Consider the following 21,832-nt stretch of genomic DNA (forward strand, 5'->3'; position numbering starts at 1 on the left):
TCTGCCTGCTGCTCTTTGGTTTAGCTGGTTCAACAATCCTGGCTGCCACTGTACCCCAAGATATGGGCCAGAAGTTGATTGTTATATTAGGGCTCCCCAAATGTCCTTAGGTCAGGGTTAGATATGTACCCAAAAGGCATTCACCGTGCAGGGGACAACAGCAGATATCATAAATAATAATGGAATTGGGAGACACTCGCAGAAACCCCCTGGCTGCTGCCAGAGTATCTCAGCCTGTGCCCCTTTCCAGACCGCACTGCCTTTCTTCCAGCCTGGCTTACATTGCCCTTTTAGCTGCCTGCATTGTTTGGGAACCTGAAGGGTTTTGTGGCATGTTTTCACCATGCAACAGATGTTGTGCCATGTGACACTGAAAAGAAACATCCCTGCTCAGCGAGGACATGCGGGAAACACTGACAGGGGCTCTGCTGTCACTGCAGGTCTGTGTAGACGCTCTCTGGACAACTCAGAGAAAACCAGCAACACTGGCACAAACCAGAAAACAACAGTATTGTAAAAAGAAAAGAAGTACTAGTGGCACCTTAGAGACTAACCAATTTATTTGAGCATAAGCTTTCGTGAGCTACAGCTCACTTCATCGGATGCATTGTGTGCATCTGAGTATGCCTTTAGTGCTGGTGAATCAAATGTGACTCTCCTGTTACACAGAACAACACCAGTTTTTACCTGTCAACTGCTGCCAGTGTCTCGCCTGGGTCCGACAGGTACCATGTTTAGGGATGGGTAAGTAACTGATTCCCCTTGACCCAATCACTCCTTGGCTAAGCCTGCCAACTGCAGAGGTGGGTTTTGTGATGTGGACAGGACACAGTGTTTCTTGGAGAATCTTCCCCCATCAACCTGCCTCCTCCATTTGATCCCACCCATGTCAATCAGCTAAACGAAACCTTTGAAGGAGAGGACGTCCCACTGCCAAGTCCCAAAGCCCTTGAAGAGACTGCTGACAATGACTGAGAATGTAGAAAATACACCTGAGAAGGCTCAAACATTGGACAGAGAGGTAGAAAGATGGGAAAGCAAAAATCTTACAAATGGTGTGTTCTACTGCATGCCATTCTGAACTACCTGTTTCGTTACATCTCATCTGACTTAAACCATTAAACCTCCCTGACTTCTCAAAACCATGCTGTCAGTTACATCCTAGCTATCTATGGTTTTATAAGGTCACCATGGTATGGAAGTGCCTTTCTGATGGGAACTGAAGCATGGAGAGTGATTCTGTGACTTGCCTAAGGTGACCTGGGAAGCCTGTGGCAGAGCACTTCAATCTCAAGAATCCCAAGTCAGTGCCTTTAACCACAAGACCATCCATTACTCTGCCACTGAAGAAATGACCAACATCAGCTCCTGGAAATGGCAAGCTGAACAAGCTTCAGTGTTGGGGAAAGTATGGAAGACAGAAAGCTACAGGGAGAATTAATTAGGGAGCAGGCAGGATCAGTGCTTGCTGCCATGCTGTGGAAGTCAGAGAAGTGCTGGAGGGCTGGGAGGAATATGGAACTCCTGGGGTGGGGAACACTGGAGAAAACTTCCCATTTTGAAATTAAAAGGTCCGTTCCTGCTCCCATTGACATCAGTGGGAACAGAAACAGGGCTCAAGCCCTCTAACTCACACTCCAATCTAACAGAGAAGCTGGATTCCCAAGGGGAAGAGTTTGGGTCTAGCCTCCTTTCTAGAGCACAGTCTGACATGTGAGGCCGTATTTCATATTCCAGACATAACTCTCACTGTACCTGCATTCTCCTCAGACTGGTTGAAGCCACAGATCTGGCAGATACTGCGAACCCACTTGTTCATGTCCTCCTCTGTCTCGGCCACCAGGTAGAAAGTCCTGTCGCTGGTCTTGATGTCGAAGACGTAGCTGTCCTGCAGCTCCTTCTTGTTGAAAGTCAGCCCTGCGTCCACCTGCTCACAGAAGTTGAGGTTGATCACACGCAGAGGCTTCTTGGAGTGGTCATTCTTGTAGTATTCCAGGACGTCCGGGTCGCCGCTCATCCGACCACTGCGCAGGAGGAACCAACGTTTCTTCCACGCCTGAGGACCAAAGAGAAACAGTCTTATCCCTCCGAGAATACAGAGACCCCACTGGCCAGCATTCCCCACCACGCGAGTCCCTTAAAACTGCACCAGGGAACACATGGCAGCATTGGGCAGGCAGTGCGATTGAACTGGGAGACGTAAGTTATCTGACAGAGTGGTTATGGGTTGATCCTGAGAGGTCCTGCCTCGCACATCACACAATGGGGCCCCAAGTGACTTGCCAAAGACCACGGAAGGTTTCCGAGTCAGGACTAGAATTTAGGAAGTCCTTGATCTCACTGCTCCATTCAGCTAAGTGCCCCATGAATGTCTTGTTCTCTCTGGCTATGTCTACACTGCAATCATGGTGTCTGCCACTCCCAGAACCCTAGGTAGTTACTTGGGTGCTAGCCTGTGCTGAAGTCCATGGTACCACGGCTTCACTGCTCCGCTGCCCACGCTAGCTAGGTTGAAGTTAGCTAGGGTACGTCTACACAATCTACACTCACACCCTGTGACTGCAACATAGTCATACTCTCGGTGCCAAGTGATCTGCGGGAAGACATTAGCAGCAATAATCACGATGAAACACATTTCAGTAATGCAAAAGCATCGCATTCCCTTTGGACACAATGCCCCAGGGAGGCTGCCTTTCTTAGACATCTCCGAGATGCATTCTATCGAGGCTTTACAGTAGCAGGGTATGCGTCAGAGAGCTGCCTATCGCATGCATGTTTAAATGCCAGTATTTGAGAGGCAAACAAAGCCAACGTGAAGCTGCTGTTTTTTAATATCGGGAATCGTGCCAGGAAGATCTGTGGAGAATCCAAGCTTCACTTGTTTGCAAAATCTTCTGTTTCCTGAAATATATCCAATTCCGTAGCAAAGAAAATGTTACTGGTTCTCAAAGAACCATCCCTGTCAAGGCTACTTCCCTGAACAGCCTCTGGGGATTTATGGTGCCCTAGGCAAACTGGAAAATAAATGTGACTCATGACCCCCCGATCGCTCACGTACTGAACATTTTGCCGCCTCCAATATTTTCCTCCCCTAAGCAAACACCTGTTTTGTATGTAGGAAAGTGCTGGCTGAGTGAGACACGTTTGAAGGGCTGGTTTTCAGATCATATGCCTTTTGCCAAGAAGCACATGTGTTTGCAGCATGCATATTGGCCCGGCTGCTGGAGGCAGAGAGCAGGAATTAATCTGTGACCCGAGCTGGAATTTAAAAACCCCAAAACAAAACTAGGCTGTCACGTTAGCTCTGAAGCAATCTTGTGAAACATGCTCTGAAGAGACCGGTGTGCAGCCTGCTGCTTGGGCTTGGAGGATGCCTGACAGGATTACTTATATTTAGTGTTTTCTAGCAGGGCTAAATTGTGGCTGTAAACAATAGTCTTTCTGGGGAGGCAGTACGGAAGTCCCCCAGTCCAGCAAGAGCTCATCTGATTCCAGCCCAATTTTGCAGACACTGTTGCTTTGTATAGAGTTCCTCTAAGTGCTGGGTGCTCATCCCAGCTAAATAAAATCCATGAGAAGCAGTGTGATCTCATGGCTGCAGCCCAGTTTGAGGACTCCTAAATCCAAATCCTGATTCCCTCTGTGGTCTTGGGCAGGTCACTTACCCTCTCTGTGCCTCAGTTTCCCCTTTCTGTGAGAGGGGAATAATAATCCTGCTTTATCCAGCTCACAGGAGTTCTGGGAAGGTGGATTTGCTCATCTTTGTATGTCACTTTGAACATGCAAAATAAGTGCTAAATATTACGATTAACAGAATTTAAACCCAGATGGGATGATTGTGATCCTCTAGTCTGATCTACATAACACAGACCATAGATTTCATCCAGAGATAGACCTTCTGAAGTTTGTCCAGTGCTATCCCCACATACTTCTGTATCCTGTTGCTATTATAAAATGTCACGGCATTAAGAAAAGCACTTCAGGAGAGGAAATAATTGATTTCTGGCTCCTCCTTAAGATTGTATGCTATGATCTTACAATGTGGTGAACTCAGCTCTCATGGAGTCAGTCAGCACCAGTAGATGCTCAGCACCATTCAGTCTGGCCTGTGTGTGGAATCACCATGCTTGGAAGTAGAGTTAGGCTCAAGCTGCAATGTCTAACTCCAGATCCAGGGCAGATGGAGGGTTTTGGTTTGGCTCATTACAGAGATACACTCCAGCTGTGGAGTTCAGATCTCGGTCAGGCTGCTCTGACCCCTTTGTGCTGCTCTGGCTGGATCTGGACAGCTGAGAATTTTTGTTGCATGGGGGGAGGTCTCAGTCAGCTCCAATGCATGGGCATATTGGGAAAGGAGGGGGTATGGATCTGATTAGCGCATGGTATGCTTCAGCATCTCCAACTAGACCATTGCCAGCTGACATAGGTTACAGTAGGTCATAGACTGCTGTAACCTAGCCTGGAGCTGGTGTGGATTGTCCCAGAGAATCAGGGAGCCATAACCAGCTCAGTGATGGTCTCCTCTCCCTCACTTACACTGAGTGGATTGTGGTGCAGGAGAGAATCCAGGCTCTAAGTTTGAACTTCCCTAAGGTTCAGGGGTGTTTGGATCCATGTCCCAGTTTGAGACCATGCCTCCTTGGGAGTTTCAGAGACTTAACCAGCTGTGAATTCTGTTCTGTAACAAATCTGTATTAAACCTTTCTGAGTGTGTTCTTCCCCTGGAGGTACACATCCTGACACCTGTCTCTGTTAGTATTCATGCGTGTAGGAAAATGTTGGGCCAGATTCTTGACTGGTATAAACTGATGCAGCTCCCTTGACTTTATTGGAACTCTGTGAGTTTACACCGCCTGAAAATCTATCTCTTCCTCTTCAATCAGTTGCATTAAAACCATTTACATCATACATGCATGAAGGAGAAGAAACGTGTTTGTGAGAGATAAACTTGGTGTCAAACTTGCATTGCATTGACAAAGCTGCATTTGTTGATAAATGGTTTATTGCAGATAGCTCGCTGACCATTTGCCAAGCTAAGTAGAATTGTTTTCATTTTGTTCCTGAGGTTCACATACTTTTTTGTTGAATAAATGTCAGTTTTATCTATAAAAACCACAGGCAGTGAACACAAACTCACCCAAAATATTTTGTTTAACAGGCTAAAAGAAAAAAATATAGGCACATACATAACAAAGCCCATGACCACATGCATTCTGGACAGCCCCAGTGCTGCCTTGTGATATTTGGTGGCTCTTTTTTAAAGCCCCAGCTCTTGGAGTCATAGTAATCTCAGCTCTCATTTTTAAAAAAGTTAATTTTTAGCCCTCATGGTTATGGAGAAAAGCTTGAAAATGTGAACCTTAATGGCTCAGAAGCCAACAGGCAAATAAAAAGAATCCCAAATTTATTATTTAAAAAAACTCATAATTTTAAACCAATCTCATGATTTTTGAATGCTTGGGATTGGCCATGCTGCAGACACAATGCATCATCTGCACGGATTGAACTCAAGTCCTCCAGCACCAAAGGCCTAGCCCAGGGCCTGAGGTAAGATATTAATTACCATACGTACTGGGTGGCAGAATCTCGCTCTAAAGGTTTCAAATAAATTTGACCCTGCTGGTACCCAAAACTTGTCCAACCAAGGGCCACTTTGGTGGCTTGCCAGGAGCCCAAAGGTTGAACCTAATTTCCATAACATGGAGGAGATTGCAGCCACCGTCATCTTTAATACAGGGATGGAAACTACAGCTCTGATCATGCAATGCTTCTGATCTGAGTGACCTATTGAGATGGAACATCACTTGCTGGGACCTGTAGTAGGCTACATAGCCATATAAATGATGAGGGTGATTATAGTGTGTATGATAGAATTCTCTGCACCTTGGCCGCTACTGATCTAACCCAATTACATGCAGCCAGCGAAAACAAGAGTAAGAGAAAGGAAGCAGAAGTTTTAATTGGAGGACAGGCACTAGGTTGTATATAGTCTGTCTATCTTAGAATGATAGAGGAACCTAATCATGCTGGTATCTAAATATTGCCAGGGCAGAACTGGTACCAGCATCATGAGAAAACAGGAGAGGTACATCGAAAACCAGTCTGGAATAGTATTTGCTTTGGCAGCTGTCGTGTTATCCCAGCAAAAGGAAACTATGGCCACAACCCTACATGGCTGTGTATTCATAATAGATAATAATACTTCACACTTGAATTACATCAGCTTTCATTTATCAACACCCCACTGATAAGAAAGTTGTGTCCATGTCACTTATATTGGAAGCAATTCAGGCCAGGGACCCAGTCTTGTCTTTGCTGATAATGAATCATGAATAATGATTATACTGTAGCTATAAATAAATAATAATAATAATTAATAATAAAGGCAAAAACATCACTCAGTACACTGGAGATGATGTCAGTTATAGGAGATGTGCTGTGAGCCAGCCCTTATCAGGCAGTGACTTAGAAACTGATAGCATCAGCTGGTATAGAATTCAGATTGTCTTCTCCAGAAGCAAGGAAAGGAGGGTCTTCCTTAGCTGTTATAGCAGTACAGGACTCAGCAGTGCTGATTTCATCCAGCAGAGGACAGTGGCGCACATACACACTGTACATCTCAGAATAGCACGTACTGTGTCCACTTCATTCTGGTCACTATTGTAGTGCATTCTGGAAGGACTGTTCTGGTATTTAGACTAGCTCTGTGAGAATTCAGTGACCCAGTTAAGAAAGAGAAACCTCTGCAGACATTTCTCTGAACAATCAGATTTTCACTTGTCTTCTTATAAAGACTTATAAATAGCCTTTGTTTGCTTCTCCAAGATTTGTAACCTAATTAGTTTTGCGCTAATTCTCAAACTGGCTGTCGATGCCAGGAAACCAGGCACAGTACAATCTTACAAATGCAGTGGAGCAGCGAATTGTTTAGCAATACACAGCACACCAGGCTGGCTTTCAGATTTCAATTAAGCTTGGAAAAAATCACAATCTTCTCTTTGCCATGACTGCTATTAGAGGAACTAAATATATAGATATGTGTATGCACGCCCCATCTGCAACCATTACAGAAAAAACCGAATAGCTCTTTTTTATCTCCTATTTCTGTGGTTCTATAGTAACAAGACAACACGCCACTGTCCCCTACAACAGCTTTCTATACTTGCAAACATTTATCCCTTTAGCCTAGCTCCATGAAGAGAACACTCCATTAGCTTCTGGGTAATAATACTTAGCACTGAAGAGCCATAGGTCTCACACCACTATACTGGGGGATTATTATCCCCATGTAGTACATGGAGAAACAGAAGCAGAGCTGAGTCCAGAATTCTGGTGTACCCTAAGCATTCAAAAATCATGACTCAGCCCCCCCCCAAACCATGACATTCTTTTTTAAAAGATTTTTAAAAAACCCAATACATTTGGGTTCTTGAAGAAGAAGAAGAAGAAAGCTGAGGTTCTCACATAATCATTTGACTCCCAGACCTGAGGCTTTAATTAAAAACACCAACTAGCGTGAGATACGGCAGCACTAGAAAGAGAATTTCTCATCATCACTGATGTCAAACCCATTACAACTTCTCCACTACTTTGTTCTGTATCTTATCAATGGACAAACCCATCCAAAGCCCCCTGCAGTCAATTTGAACACAACCTCAGATTGTTGGTAAAACCTGCTATCTACTCATACAAAGAGAACATGGCCCTGCATGTGAATCTCATTTATTCTTTTCAGAGTAGCAGCTGTGTTAGTCTGTATTCGCAAAAAGAAAAGAAGTACTTGTGGCACCTTAGAGACTAACCAATTTATTTGAGCATAAGCTTTCGTGAGCTTCACTTCATCACTTCATGTAGCTCACGAAAGCTCATGCTCAGATAAATTGGTTAGTCTCTAAGGTGCCACAAGTCCTCCTTTTCATTTATTCTTACAAATCAGTTTATTGCAGTGTTGTTGTAGCTGTGTCGGTCCCAGGATATTAGAGAGACAAGGTGGGTGAGGTAGTATCTTTTATCAGACCAACTTCTGTTGGTGAAAAAGACAAGCTTTTGTGCTTACACAGAGCTCCTCTTCAAGTCTGTTGATATTTTTACAGAAGGAGCGGTTTGCAGTTTCTGTGTAACCTAATCTAGCTCGGCATTCATAATGCTCATCACCATGGCTACTACACTGTACTCCTCCTAGTCAAATTCCTTTAAGTTACATTTTGTCCCCACCAGCTAAAGAGCAATTTATCAGATTTTACAGGTCTAGTGGGAACTAATGCCTTGTGTCAATTGTCCTTGGAAGGGAAAACGATGCCTGCATTGAAGTATCATAAAAGCAAAGGCTTTGATGCTTTAGAGTCTGCTCTAAACCCCACTGAATGTCAATGGGAGCCCTTCCATTGGCTTAATGGGATCAGGCTAGATGGATAATGGGCCAAACACAGAGGGAATATAAGTGAGATTCCTTTGTGCTTATTCCAGGCCTGATTTAATTCCCTTTGAACTTTGGGGTGAGTTTTTCCACTAACTTCAGTGGAGCTGGATCAAGCCCTTAGGCTCTGAATTTTGCCCATTGTGTCCATCGTGAGTGAAGTGTCCATAGCAAGCAGAGGTGATACAGTTTTCCTGCTGGTCTGTTTGTGGGAATCATTCTTTCTGATAGGCTGAGGAGGGATCTTTCTCCTACTTCTTTGTATTTTGTACAACAAAGTCAAGGAACTTCTGTTTCAATTTCTCCCCCGTTACATTCTTTGCAAAGTTATTTCTTGAGTTTCCATTGTGCCTTGTGGCTTCAGTATCTGTTTCCACCGTGTGAGCATTCAGACTGTGTTTTCTAGGCGAGGGCCTTTGCTTTGAGTATTTCACTGGTGTAATGTAGCCTGCTTGAACGAAGCCTCTCTGAAGTGTTAAAGAGCAGTATCATATGCTGCCTTTTTAGGTTTGGCCCGGTGTGTTGAACAGTTAATTTATCTGGTTGTTTCATGGGGCTGGAGGTTATTACTGTTCAGATTTAGCTACCTTAGGTTTTCTTAGAGCACCCCAACTTCGTCGTGTCTGGGAGAGATGGGAAGGGAAAGAGTGGGGTGAAGTGACTTGCCCAAAGCTCTAGGATAAAGACCAGGATTGACAACTTGGCCTCTCTGGCACAGTGGAACTCTCTGCCACAGCCAGCTCCTGGTATTCAGAGCCAGAGTCCTCAGTGACAGGACAGGAGTCAAGAGTCAGCTGGGTTGGGATAGCAGGAGATCAGAGGCAGGAGACAAACCGGAGATAGGAACTACAGTGAGGACAGGTCAGGATACCAGGGGGTCCAAGGCTGGAGACAAAGTGTGGAACCACAAGTCAATCTGGGTCAGAATCCTAGTAATTCAAACCAGGGAAGCGGGAGCAGGGAGCAGATAGCAGGGGTAGCAGGAAGCACAAGATGCATGCGAACACTCCATAGCAGAGTGAAGCCTAGTTGTACACACCGCTTCCTTTTCCTGCTGCTGGCTTCAGTAGGGCCAGCGGGCCAATCAGCCACTCTGGGAGTCTGCCAATCAGACCTCGGGGTGGAGCCTCACACTGGGGCTGGGCTTCGGGGCCTGAGCTAAACTATTGCTAGCAGGGTGGAGGACTGGAATGGGGCTGTGCCCATGGCCCTGGCAGGGCTGTGTTCAAGACCCCTGGGCTGTGACACTCCACGATAAGAATAAAGCTCATCCACGCAGGAGCTAGAGCTTCTTCGGGGACTGTCTGTAACTGTGGAACAAATTCCCCCCATGAGCTAAGGACCTTCCCCAGCTGCCCTACTTTTTGCTGCAAGTCCCAGGTGTGCTGCTTTGACCTTGCCTTCTCTCATGTGGATACATAGCAATGTGTATATTTAAACACAAGCCCCTACCAAACCAACATCCAGGAGACAGGATGAGAACAAACGACAGGTGACAGAGGCATTGTCACGTTGCTCAGTGCACGACTGGAAGGAGCTCAGATACCACAGGAATGAGTGCAGCATAAACACCTATAGAGCACAGAAGATGGGCACACAGCACATCAGCCAGGAAAAGAATGCAGCCCTTTGAAATCCCAGTTTTGTGCTCTAGCCACTGGCCCACACTGTCTCTCACTAAAAACATTGCCTGTTCACAGTTTTGTTTTCAATTTTCCGATTTTACTTATTTCTGGTCCCTTCTATTTCCAGCTTGAAACCTTTGCCTGCTTCCATTTCCCCAGCTATACCAGAGCCTCTCATTTCACTCCCATGTAGTTTGATCCAAGGGTTAAATTTGTTCAATAGCTTTTTTTTTTTTATGGTGGAGTAGGGCCAGTAGCTTAACAGCTGTAAAATGATGTTTGTGTGGCATAAACTTCCACTGTGTGGTCCTTTGTTCATATCAGGCATCTTCTCCACTAAATTATGGCTGTTTAATGGCCTTTAGATCATTTTAAAATATTTTGATTCCGCATACCTTACTTCTTTTTAAGGCAATTCAAGAAAAAAATAACAAAGACCTCCCAGCACAATGTATTCATCTGAGCCTCTGATCATCAGGATGATTACTTAATTGTTACATGAAGACCGATCTGTGCCTACTTTAAGAGGATTCTACTGAACCTCTTAATCGAGGAAGGACATGTTATCCCTCAGAGAACTGTCCAGTTTCCAGATGGATGATACTTGGAAACTGGCTGTTTTATGGGTTTGAGGCCAGATCCCCAGCAAGTGGAAACTCCGCTGGTTTTATGGGCCGAGTGCTCTAGGCTGGGGGGTGCTTTATCCACAGACAGGAAAAGATTTGTCTGAGGCATGCTTGACTGAGTGAATGAGGAGGATTCCTGGCAGTGGGTAAGTAGACTGGGTCAAGAATCTTGCTGCCTCGCTCTCAGGGACCTCCTTGGTGTGCTCCCCATGTGACCTGTCACCGACTGGACAATCAGATTGTGAACTGTGCAACAGGGAAGTAGGGAGGGGGAGCTGGATTTTGGAGGAAGATGTCTGTGAAGAGTAGGTGCAAAAAGCAGATACCTGGAGGCTAAGAGGAAGGAGGCAGCGGTACAGGAAAGAATGTTTGCAAGAGAGGGTGTGTCTCTTGGATAGGCAGTTTAGGAGAGAATCAGGGTGTTTGTGGTAAGGATACAGGTGAGGGAGGCAAGAGGAGCCAGCTGAAGCACACTTATCCTTAGTGATTGTGGGGTTAATGCAAGTGTACACTTTCCACTCTGAACACGAGGTAGGTAATAGCTTGCCCTGACACATTCAGCGTAGTACATTGCCTTCCCTGCCCGTGTCCTAGTTGACATGAAGGGGGAAACTGCAGCAAAAAGATGCTGATAGCATCGAAGCCGGGCATTCAAACTGCCTTTTACTGGTGAGGCAAGGAATTCACTGATAATTATTCAGTCACAGCAATTGCTGATAAGAAGGCCATGGCTATGGCCATTATAAGGAAACAAATTTGATCAGAGAGGAGAGCATGTGCTCTGCTTAGGGGGCAGAACGTGGTTAAATGAATGGGTCCACCTGATCCAGGCACTGTTTCCACCCATACATGTGGTCACCAGAATTGCCAGCATGGCCTTCACTGCATTCAGGGCTTGAGTGTCCTGCCCTTACCACTGGGAGCGTAACCCACTTAAGGACTAGACCATGGGCCTTTGTCCCCCTTGTGGCACATAAGAGGTGTGTGATTCTGCTGCAGCAGGCAACTAAGGGACTTAAGGATAATACTGGCTCTATCAAAATCAGTGGGAGTTTTGCTGTTGGCTCTTCCCACCCCCTCCCACCCCTTTTTTTTTTAAGTCAAGCAGTGGTGGAATTACTTCTGGCTATCTTTTGCCTGGTGTGGAGAACTGGAACCTTGCCAACAGCCTAGAAGGATGGTATTGTGCTCTCACTTTAGAAGGGGAAGAGGTGGTGTGGCAAAGGTAAGAGCTATAGGCTGATCTCCTTGTTGTCCATGCCAGGGAAGGGGTTTGCGCATGTTCTGCTTACATGTTTGGAGCCCCTGCTACATTGGAAGCATCGCCCCCAACAGTCAGGCTTTACGAGGAATAGGTCCACATTAGACGCCATTTTGGCCCTCTGCTTGTTGTCAGAGATACAGCGTGAGTTCAGGAAGCCCCTTCATGTGACGTATGTCACGCTTAAGGCTGGGTTTGATTCAGTTGACCGAGTCGTGCTATGAAAGGCCTTAAAGGGTGTGGGTGTCCCAACCACTCTGCTGGACTTGATTAGCGAGCTGCATAATGGAACCACTGCCCGTGTACATCTGGGGGATCGAATGTCAGCACCTTTTAAATCAGTATCTGGTTTCAGGCAGGGCTGCGTCTTGGCCCCGGCACCCTTTTGTCAGGCAATGGATTTCATAATGCGGCATATCTTGTGTGTGTGTGTCTGAGGAGCCTCTTGAAGTTCGTGTCTCACAGGGAGCTGAGCACATTGTCAACATGTAATGAACCCTATAAAAGGAGGAATAACCCAGCCTATAGGGAACTGGCAAGGAGCTGGGCCTAGTACGGCCTAGGACAGTCATTTCCCACCTCTAGATGCCATGGGCTGGATTCTGATCTTTCTTATACTAGTGTAAAATCAGGACCAACTCCACTGACGTCAATAGACTGATAACCAGGGGAAAACCTAGCACAGGTGGGAGGAGAATCAGGCCCTATGGTCCCAGGTCTATATGAGTAGACAACAGTGAAGAGAAAGAAATGGGGCTCCAAATCCTGCCTGCTTTCACCATGACTGCTGGCCCCTAGCTCTGTAGTTAATGTGCACGTAAATGGTTTTGTATCTGTACGAGTCTCCTTTGCAGCAGCCGCTAATACCCCCTCCTCGTTTTCATCCTGTGTCTGTCACAAACCCCTTCACATAAAGGGACTAACACCCCATTAAACGCATTCAGCCCACAGCCACTGGCCTAGCAGCTTGGCAGAAAGCAGAACTGACTGCGTTTCCCCTGCCAGAGGAATTCACTCTCCAGTGATGTGCTGGAAGAGCCTTGACGCGTCTAATGGGATGCTGAGCAGCATGACTTGGGGATGGGGGAGAGGAGTTGAGGAGTTCGAGACGTGTCCGCAGTGTCACAAGGAGGCAGTGGGTCAGTGGTACAGCAAAGGGAATGTGGAAATGGCTCCCCAGATTTCCAGCTCCATCTGCAGAGGTGAGAGGTGGGAAAACACAGCTCTGGGGCAAAGGCAGGGCATTCAATCCTTGAGAGCTGCTCCCACTGCCTTCTAGGGACTCTGACACTGCCACGCTCCAAAAGGAACAGGGTACGGCCACTTCTCTGGAGGACAGGTCACTGCTTGGAGGGTGTGGATGTAGTTAAAGGGGAGGACAGTCAGGTGAGCCTCCCCTCCATCCTTGGTGCGGAACACTATAAAGACTCACTGGAGAAGACATAGCTAAGGCAATGACTGGGGTCAATTCCCAGAGCTGCCACAGACACCCTGAATGACCTTGGGCAAGTCACTTGAATCTTTCTGTGTCTCAGTTCCCCATCTGTAAAATGGGGAGAATGATCCTTTTGTCTCCCACCCTTTCTCAGTCTTGTCTATTTAGACTATAAGCTCTTCAGGACAGGGACTGTCTCTTACTATGTGTGTGTACAATGCCAAGTGCAATGGGGCTCCGGGATTTCTTGGAGCCTCGAGGACCTCCTGGAATACCAATAATAATAAACAGAGGTTCAGCACAACAAAGGCCTGGGTGTCAGCCAGTCTGGAGAGGTTCTTTCACCGTTGGGAGCCCATTATAGCAGAGTTGGGAGGACTGTGGTGTGGATTTGGACATGAACCCATCAGGAGTCGGGGGCAGAGCTGAGAAATGAACCCACAAACCTGTGCCCTGGCCAATAGAACATCCCCTACCACATTGCCAAACACCATCACAAAGCAATTTGGTCACAGCACCATGTGCGCTCATAACATCACAATGGGATTGTCCTTCATTGCCATAGCTGCTTGGAGCCTTGGGCAGCAGCACCATAGGAAAAGGTCCCATATACCGTAGTTACACAGGGCATGACTTCACACGGGTGTGTCCCAGGCTGTAAAGGACCAGAGCCTTTATCACGGAAGTGAAGGGCAGTTTTGAGAGAGATTTCATTGGGTTATGGAGGGTAAGATACTGGCTGCATTCGTAGCTCTGCATTTGAACGTTAATCAGTGTGCCAGTGACAGGCCTGAAGGTCTGTGTTGTTTCAGCAACCAAGTCTAGTCTCAATCCTGTTGAGTTATCTAAACTTTTCTGAAACTGACACAGAAATTCAGGCTAAGTGAGGCTGAGGTTTGTCACGTTGTGCAAAGCCTCTGTGTATTGGACGTATAAGCTGTATAGTCTGGAAACTTTTCTATTATTCAGTGCATTAGTATCCACGCATTATCAGACTACACTCAGTCCCTTCACAATCTGGCACTGATTCCACAGTCTTGGCAGGATTATTCTTTGGAAACCAAAAGAAACAGACAGTGGTGAATTTCACTGAAGACAAAGCCTTTCCTCTTACTGTCATTGAGGTCACTGCAGCACCACTTTGTGAAAACAGACCTGACTGAATACAACTTAGTAACAGGTTTGTTGTTGGTGTTTAGTTTACCAAGCTTCAGCACCAGATCCTGAGCTGGTGTAAATCAGCATAGCTCCACTGAGATGACATCCATTTACCTTAGCTGATGATGGGGCCATTAGTAATTTGAGGCAAGCCTCTAGGTATCTGAGTTCTCTGGCCTAAGGAAGCTGTATAAGAACACAGCAAAGTGCTGAGTGAATTAGGGTATCATCTTGTGGCCCTTGTGAGGGGTGGGGATATGTAATGTCTGCCTCATAAACTCAGCCAGACACAGCACGAGGAAGACAGCAGCTCAGTCTGAGTGGTAGAGTGAGTGTGGTCTAGTAGATAGGATACTAGAATGGGAATAGGAAAACCTGAATTCTACCCCGACTCTACCACTGATTTGCTGTGTGACCTTGGTCATGTCACTTTGCTTCTCTGGTTCCCTTCCCATCTTTTGTCTGTCATAGCTGTTTAGAGTTTAAGCATTGTGAGGCAGAGACTCACAGCACCTAGCACAATGGAGCCCTGATCTCAATTTGGGACTCTGCATAATACAAATAATAATTATAGATTCCATGGCCAGAAGGGACCATTGTGATCATCTAGTCTGACCTCTTGTATAACACAAGCCATGGAACTTCCCAAAAACAATTCCTAGAGCAGATCTTTTAGAAGAACATCCAATCTTGATTTAAAAATAGTCCGTGATGGAGAATCCACCATGGCCCTTGGCAATTTGCTCCAATGATTAGTTACTCTCACTGTTATACGTGTACGCCTTATTTCCAGTGAATTTGTCTAGCTTCAACTTCCAGCCATTGGATTGTGTTATAACCTTGAAGCGCCCATTATTAAATAGTTGTTCCCCATGGAGATATTTGTAGACTATAATCAAGTCACTCCTTAACCTTCTCTTTGTTAAGCTTTTGTAAAGGGAAATCAAGCCTCACCAATCTATGAGAATTCTTTGAGGGTGTCAACAAACATGTGGACAAAGGGGATCCAGTGGATATAGCATACTTAGATTTCCAGAAAGCCTTTGACAAGTTCCCTCACCAAAGTCTGTTAAGCAAAGTAAGTAGTCATTAGATGAGAGAGAAGGTTCTCTTATGGATCAGTGTCTGGTTCGAAGACAGGAAACAAAGGGTAGGAATAAATGGTCAGTTTTCACAATGGAGAGAGATAAATAGCAGGGTCCTCCAAGGATCTGTGCTGGGTCCATTGCTGTTCAACATATTCATAAATGATCTGGAAAAAGGGATAAACATTGAGGTGGTAAAGTTTGCAGATGATACAAAATTACTTAAGATAGCTCAGTTCAAAGCTGACTGTGAAGATTTACAAAGGGATATGTCAAAACTGGGTGACTCGGCAACAAAATGGCAGATAAAATTCAATTTTGGTAAATGCAAAGTAATGCACATGGGAAAACATAATCCCAACTATACATATAAATCATGGGGTCTAAATTAGCTGCTACCACTCAGGAAAGAGATCTTGCAGTCATTGTGGACAGTTCTCTGAAAACATCCACTCAGTGCGCAGCAGCAGTCAAAAAAGCTAAGATAATGTTAAGAACCATTAGGAAAGGGATAGAGAAGACAGAAAATATTATAATGCCACTATATAAATCCATGATACGCCCACACCTTGAATACTGTGTGCAGTTCTGGTTGCCCCAGCTCAAAAAAGATACATTAGAATTAGAAAAAATACAAAGAAGGGGAACAAGAATGATGAGGGGTATGAAACTGCATCCATATGAGGAGAGATTAAAAAGACTGGCATTGTTCATCTTAGACAAGAGCTGACTGAGCGGGGATACGCTAGACGACTATAAAACCATGATGGGTGTGGAGAAAGTGAATATGGACATGTTATTTACCCCTTCACATAACACAAGAATTAGGTGTCACCCAATGAAATTAATAGGCAGCAAGTTTAAACAAAAAAAAAAAAGAAATATTTCTTCACACAATGCACAGTCAACCTGTGGAACTTGTTGCCTGGGGATGTTGCAAAGGCCAAAAGTATAACTGGGTTAAAAAAAGAACTAGATAAGTTCATGGAGGACAGGTCCATCAGTGGCTATTGGCCAACATGGTCAGGGATGCAACCCCAAGCTCTGGATGTCCCTAAGCCTCTGACTGCCAGATGCTGGGACTGGACAACAAGGGGTGGATCACTCGATAATTGCCCTATTCTGTTCATTCCCTCTGAAGCACCTGGCATTGGCCTCTGTTGGAAGACAGGATACTGGGCTATATGGACCATTGGTCTGACCCATTATGGCCGTTCTTATATAAGCTAAAGAGATTGAGCTTCTTGAATCTTTTGACAGGTTTCAGAGTAGGAGCCATGTTCGTCTGTATCCGCAGAAAGAAAAGGAGTACTTGTGGCACCTTAGAGACGAACAAATTTATTTGAGCATAAGCTTTCGTGAGCTACAGCTCACTTCATTGGATGCATGCAGTGGATGCCTTATGTGCCCCTAGGCACAGCATCTTCAGTGCCCTACCCCTGCCTACAGCTGACCTTTGTATTTTCCATAAAAAATGAAACTTTTAACTCACTTTTTACTTTTAGGTGTCTCTAGAACGCCGGCGTCCCTGGGCACGTGTCTACGTGCTTAATTGGAAATCCGGCCCTGCTGTCACTAGAAGGCAAGTTTTCTAACCGTTTAATAATTCTCGTGGCTCTTCTGAAAACCCTCTCCATCCTTCTTGAATTGTGAACACCAGAACTGGACACAATATTCCAACAGTGGTTGCACCAGTGCCAAATACAGAAGTAAAAATAACCTCCCTACTACTTGAAATTCCTGTTTCTGCATCCCTGGATCGCATTAGCCCTATTGGCCATAATGTCGCATGGTGAACTCATGTTCAGCTGATTATCCACCACTACCCCGAAATCTTTTTCAGAATCACTTCTTCTCAGGATACAGTCCCCCTTCTGGTAAGTATGGCCTACATTTTTTGTTCCTAGACATATGATTTTACATGTAGCCGTATTTAAATGTATATTGTTTGCTTGAGCCCAGCTTACTGAGCGGTCAAGATTACTCTGTATCTCTGACCTGTCCTCTACATTACTTACCACCCCCTCAATTTTTGTATCATCTGCACACTATACCAGTGATGGTTTTATGTTTTCTTCCAGGTTCCAAAATGAACTCTGGCATTAATCTGGAAGCAACTCAGGAATGCTGCTTGGGCTGAATCAATCCTTGGTTAAACCAGGGATGGAACTGGCCTAAGCACCCATTAACATGTCATGATTCTTGGGAAAACATCCAGACAGAGGGCTCACAGAATCAGGCACACAGGTTTGACTTCTGCACAGAATCATAGGTGGTAGGGCGGGAAAAGACCTATTAGATCATCCAGTGCTTCTACCAGCTTGCTCCCTCTAGGGCATTCTACAGGGCTTGTAAGTTACTTACATAGGTATGATCACCATAGCCTCTAAGTACCTCACAATCTTTCATGTCTTTTTCCTCACTACTCCCACTGCGGGAGGGAAGTATGTTATCCCATGTTATAGACAGGGAACAAAGGCACAGAGACTCACCCAAGCACTTCATGGCAGAGCACAGAATTTAACCTGTGTTCCCCAAACTCAGGCTAATGACTTAACCACTGGACCATCCTTCCTCTTATTGCAATTAACACACAGGGTGGCCATTACATGATAGACCTATGGCCTAGCTTAGGCAAGGAGAGATAAAGACTGTATGGCACAAGACGTATGTATGTGTGTGTGTGTATCAAGGCCACAGACATTTGAGTGTGAGTTTTCTTCAAGCCAATTGGATGGTTTTACTGGAAAGCCAAGCTCACGCTGATCCAGCCTGGGAAGATCAGATCAGGTCAGCAGGGCCCTTTCACATGTCTTGAATTCCGATGACATGAGACTGAGTCATGATGTTGCATTGTCACACCAGGTCCCATAGAAGTGTAGAAGTGAGCAGAATTATTGTTGAACAGTTCTTCGAGCTGTATAAGCCATGCCTCTGTGTGTGAAAACATTTCCCCAAGACTCACACAGAGGAATCTGAGATTGGTTCTTTGGCTCAGTCCAGAGCTCATCTGGCTTTGTACAGAATACTTTGTAATAAGCGAATGCTCTGTTACATTATCAGCCAGCTTTTGTTTCTTTTATGTTTTTCATGCCAGCCTTGGTGACTTGGCCTACTCTAGACAATCAAAGCGAAGCTTTTATCAAGTGCTATTATTGTTCTTTCATCCACAACAACAGTGTTGATTATAGCCAGGCTTCCTGCATTAAGAGGGATATTGACCTAACTGTGGCTGAGCTACCATTGAATTCCTAAGAAAATAAAGCCTTTCGTTCGATAGCTCACACTGGGTGAAATTTACCCCCGTGCAGAAGAGCATCAGAGGGTCTAGGCATCAATTAAGTCCCACATCTTTAAGGCTTAAATGGGGCATAGACCTTGAGCTAGCTCATTGCGTATGGATACTTTTTACCCTGTGGGTTCACAACATTTCTGATGATCATCGATGATGCGGAACTGACATCTCTGGAGAGAAAAGTCCTCGACTTATGGAGGCAGTGGCAGTGCCCAGGCTTCCCACTGAATCACTCCATTCCCACTAATTTGCCTTATCTCTGACTCAGAGGAACCACATCTGAGCAGAGACAGAGACGGGTAAGGGCTAGCAGTGAGTATGGAAAATCCATGCAGATGTTAATGTCAATGTAATGCCAGTTAGGTCTTAGGCTTTCTGATGGACCAGTGCAGGCAGGTGAATGAGAGTGCAGCATCCTACTACCGTGTGGACATAAACTCACTATGGCCACCAACTCCTTTTACAATAGAATAGACCATGGCGATTCTCAGTCACTTCCAGCATCGTCTGGGTTCCAGCTGTTATCCCAGAGCTGAAAGGATAATTGCTAGTTACCTGAGCCATCCATCCCTGCCCCCCATAATCTAAAAGGCAGTTCTCCAAACTACATGCAAACAATTTGTCCTCAGCTGACTCCTGTTTACACAGCTAGAGTACCTTTTAATCCAACACGTCTTTGGCTAGCAGCAGGTGGTGTTTGTTTGCTTTTGGTCTGTTTAGTTGTAACAGCTCATCATCAGTGTGCAGAGAGCAAGAGCGACAAGTGATTCAAAGGCATGTCATTCCATTGTTCAGTTAGAGGTGCTATAATTATGCCTAATGACTTAAGCAGCCTCTCCACTAATATATCCTATACGGGTACAGCATCCTTCATACATCCCTGGAAAGCAAAAGCTCCCTTCCCCCCAGCCCAAATCATCAACAGTCTGGCTAATATATAAAAAATCATCACTTTGTGCTACCAATCTCTCTAGCTACTGCTCAAAGCTAGTGAAGAGCTGTCGCCCAACTCCGCCTGTACATTGTCCATGTCCTAGATTCCCCAGCCCCAGTCAGGTTTCAGGCTACGTCATGGGAAAGAGACATTACTGATTGCATTGATGATAGATGCCCTCCTCTTATCCACAGACAAGGGACATCCATCCATAATCGCACTGCTGAATCTCTCCTGCAGCATTTGACACAGTCAACCACCAATTACTGCTGTCGCATCTCAGAGATGGGTGAAAAGGAGGAAAGCGCTGAGATGTGCCGATCTTTACTCTTGGAATGAATCCGGAGGGTCATGATGGGCAACTTCCCTATTCTGGTTCCACAGCCCTCACCTCTGGAATCCCACCAGCCTCAAACCTTCTCTCAAGCATAGTCAATGTCTATATGAAGCCGTTGGGGGACCTTAGGAGACTCTGTGGATCCCCCTGCCAGGAAAATGTAGGCAACACCCAGCTCTGCATTTCTTTATGATCAGACCTTAACAGCCCAGTGTCCCATCTATCCCAGTGTCTGGGAGCCATCAGCATCTGGGTGAAGAGAAGTTGTCTGAAACTGGCCTCAGAGAAGATGGAGGTTATACTAGTGGGAGAGAGAAACATTATGACAGAGGAGAGAGACAAAAAGGATTAAAGGTCTAGAAAATATGACCTATGAAGGAAGACTGAAAAAATTGGGTTTGTTTAGTCTGGAGAAGACTGAGAGGGGACATGATAACAGTTTTCAAGTACATAAAATGTTGTTACAGAGAAGAGGGTGAAAAATTGTAGGACAAGAAGCAATGGGCTTAAATTGCAGCAAGGCAGGTTTAGGTTGGACATTAGGAAAAAAATTCCTAACCATTAGGGTAGTTAAGCACTGGAACAAATTGCCTAGGGAGGTTGTGGAATCTCTGTCACTGGAGGATTTTAAAAACAGGTTAGTTAGACAAACGCCTGTCAAGAAAGGTCTAGTTATTACGTAGTCCTGCCTTGAGTGCAGGGGACTGGCCTAGATGACCTCTCGAAGTCCCTTCCAGTCCTACACTTCCATGCAAATCTGCAAATATCCTCAGACCATGTTTGCAGATTGGATATAGATACAAATTTTATCAAGATGGTTCACAGTCTTGGGGGTCTTTCTGGACTTCCCAATTTCCCTTAAGTATCCAAATAGCTATGGCTGAAAAAAAAAATTTCCTTCCAGCTACAGCTGGGCAGAAGACTGCACTCTACCATATCAGACTCTGATTTGTCCATGGCAATCCTTGGATTTGTATCCTGTAGACTGGATTATTGCAATTCATTTTATCTAGGAATTAAACTGATGACCATGATGAAGCTTCCATTGCAACAGAACAATGCATATCACCTACTGAAAAGCCCATCATCTTGGCGCTCTGCTCAGGCTCCCAGTGAAATACAGAATCAAATCAAAGTTTTGGTCTCATCTGTATCCTACCTCCACAGGACTGACTCCAGTTACCTAAGGAACAGCATCCCACTGTGCAGCCATGGCAGCCCGCTGAAACAATGGAACTGGCACCCTCAAGAAGGGTGCATCGTCCATGCCTTAGTTCAAGCACAGAGAACAAGTGGATCATGACTTCCTCCCACCCCATGCATTAAAAGAAAAGGACAGAGAAAACCCAGACTGCAGGTGGAATGCCAGTGTGTTGCAGAGCCTCCAGTTAGCCAAAAGCCTGCAGAAACAGGTAAAACCGGACAATACTTTCTAGATGTGTTTCCAGGAGGAATAGATTCCAGAGACCAGCGGCCACCACTGACAGCATCCTGCTCAGGCCCCCTCAAGCTTCACCCTTGGGACAGACAGCTGCTTTCAGCATTCCAGGTGAATGCACCATCAGACAGTTCGTGTGGCAGCTTTCTATGTGACTGATTAGCCTTTTCAAAAGGCACACAGCCAGATCCTCAGCTGGCGTGAGTGGGAGCAGAGCCATGG

General features: G+C 45.5%; 1 protein-coding gene across 4 annotated transcripts in view; it reads right to left on the reverse strand.

The window, feature by feature from the left end:
- The window catches only part of GAB2 (GRB2 associated binding protein 2), a 180,550-nt gene that overhangs the window by 66,633 nt on the left and 92,085 nt on the right, over positions 1 to 21,832 (reverse strand). For 3 of the 4 annotated variants that reach the window (XM_084643549.1, XM_084643551.1, XM_084643550.1), the window contains exon 2: positions 1,756 to 2,056. In XM_084643549.1, coding sequence (XP_084499675.1) covers positions 1,756 to 2,056 — 301 coding nt within the window. Of the gene's footprint in view, positions 1 to 1,755; positions 2,057 to 15,581; positions 15,600 to 21,832 lie in introns of those variants that run through there. The other variant, XM_084643552.1, reaches the window with a different exon arrangement.

This window comes from Lepidochelys olivacea (assembly GCF_965140295.1).
Source record: "Lepidochelys olivacea isolate rLepOli2 genome assembly, chromosome: 1".
Lineage (NCBI taxonomy): Eukaryota > Metazoa > Chordata > Testudines > Cheloniidae > Lepidochelys > Lepidochelys olivacea.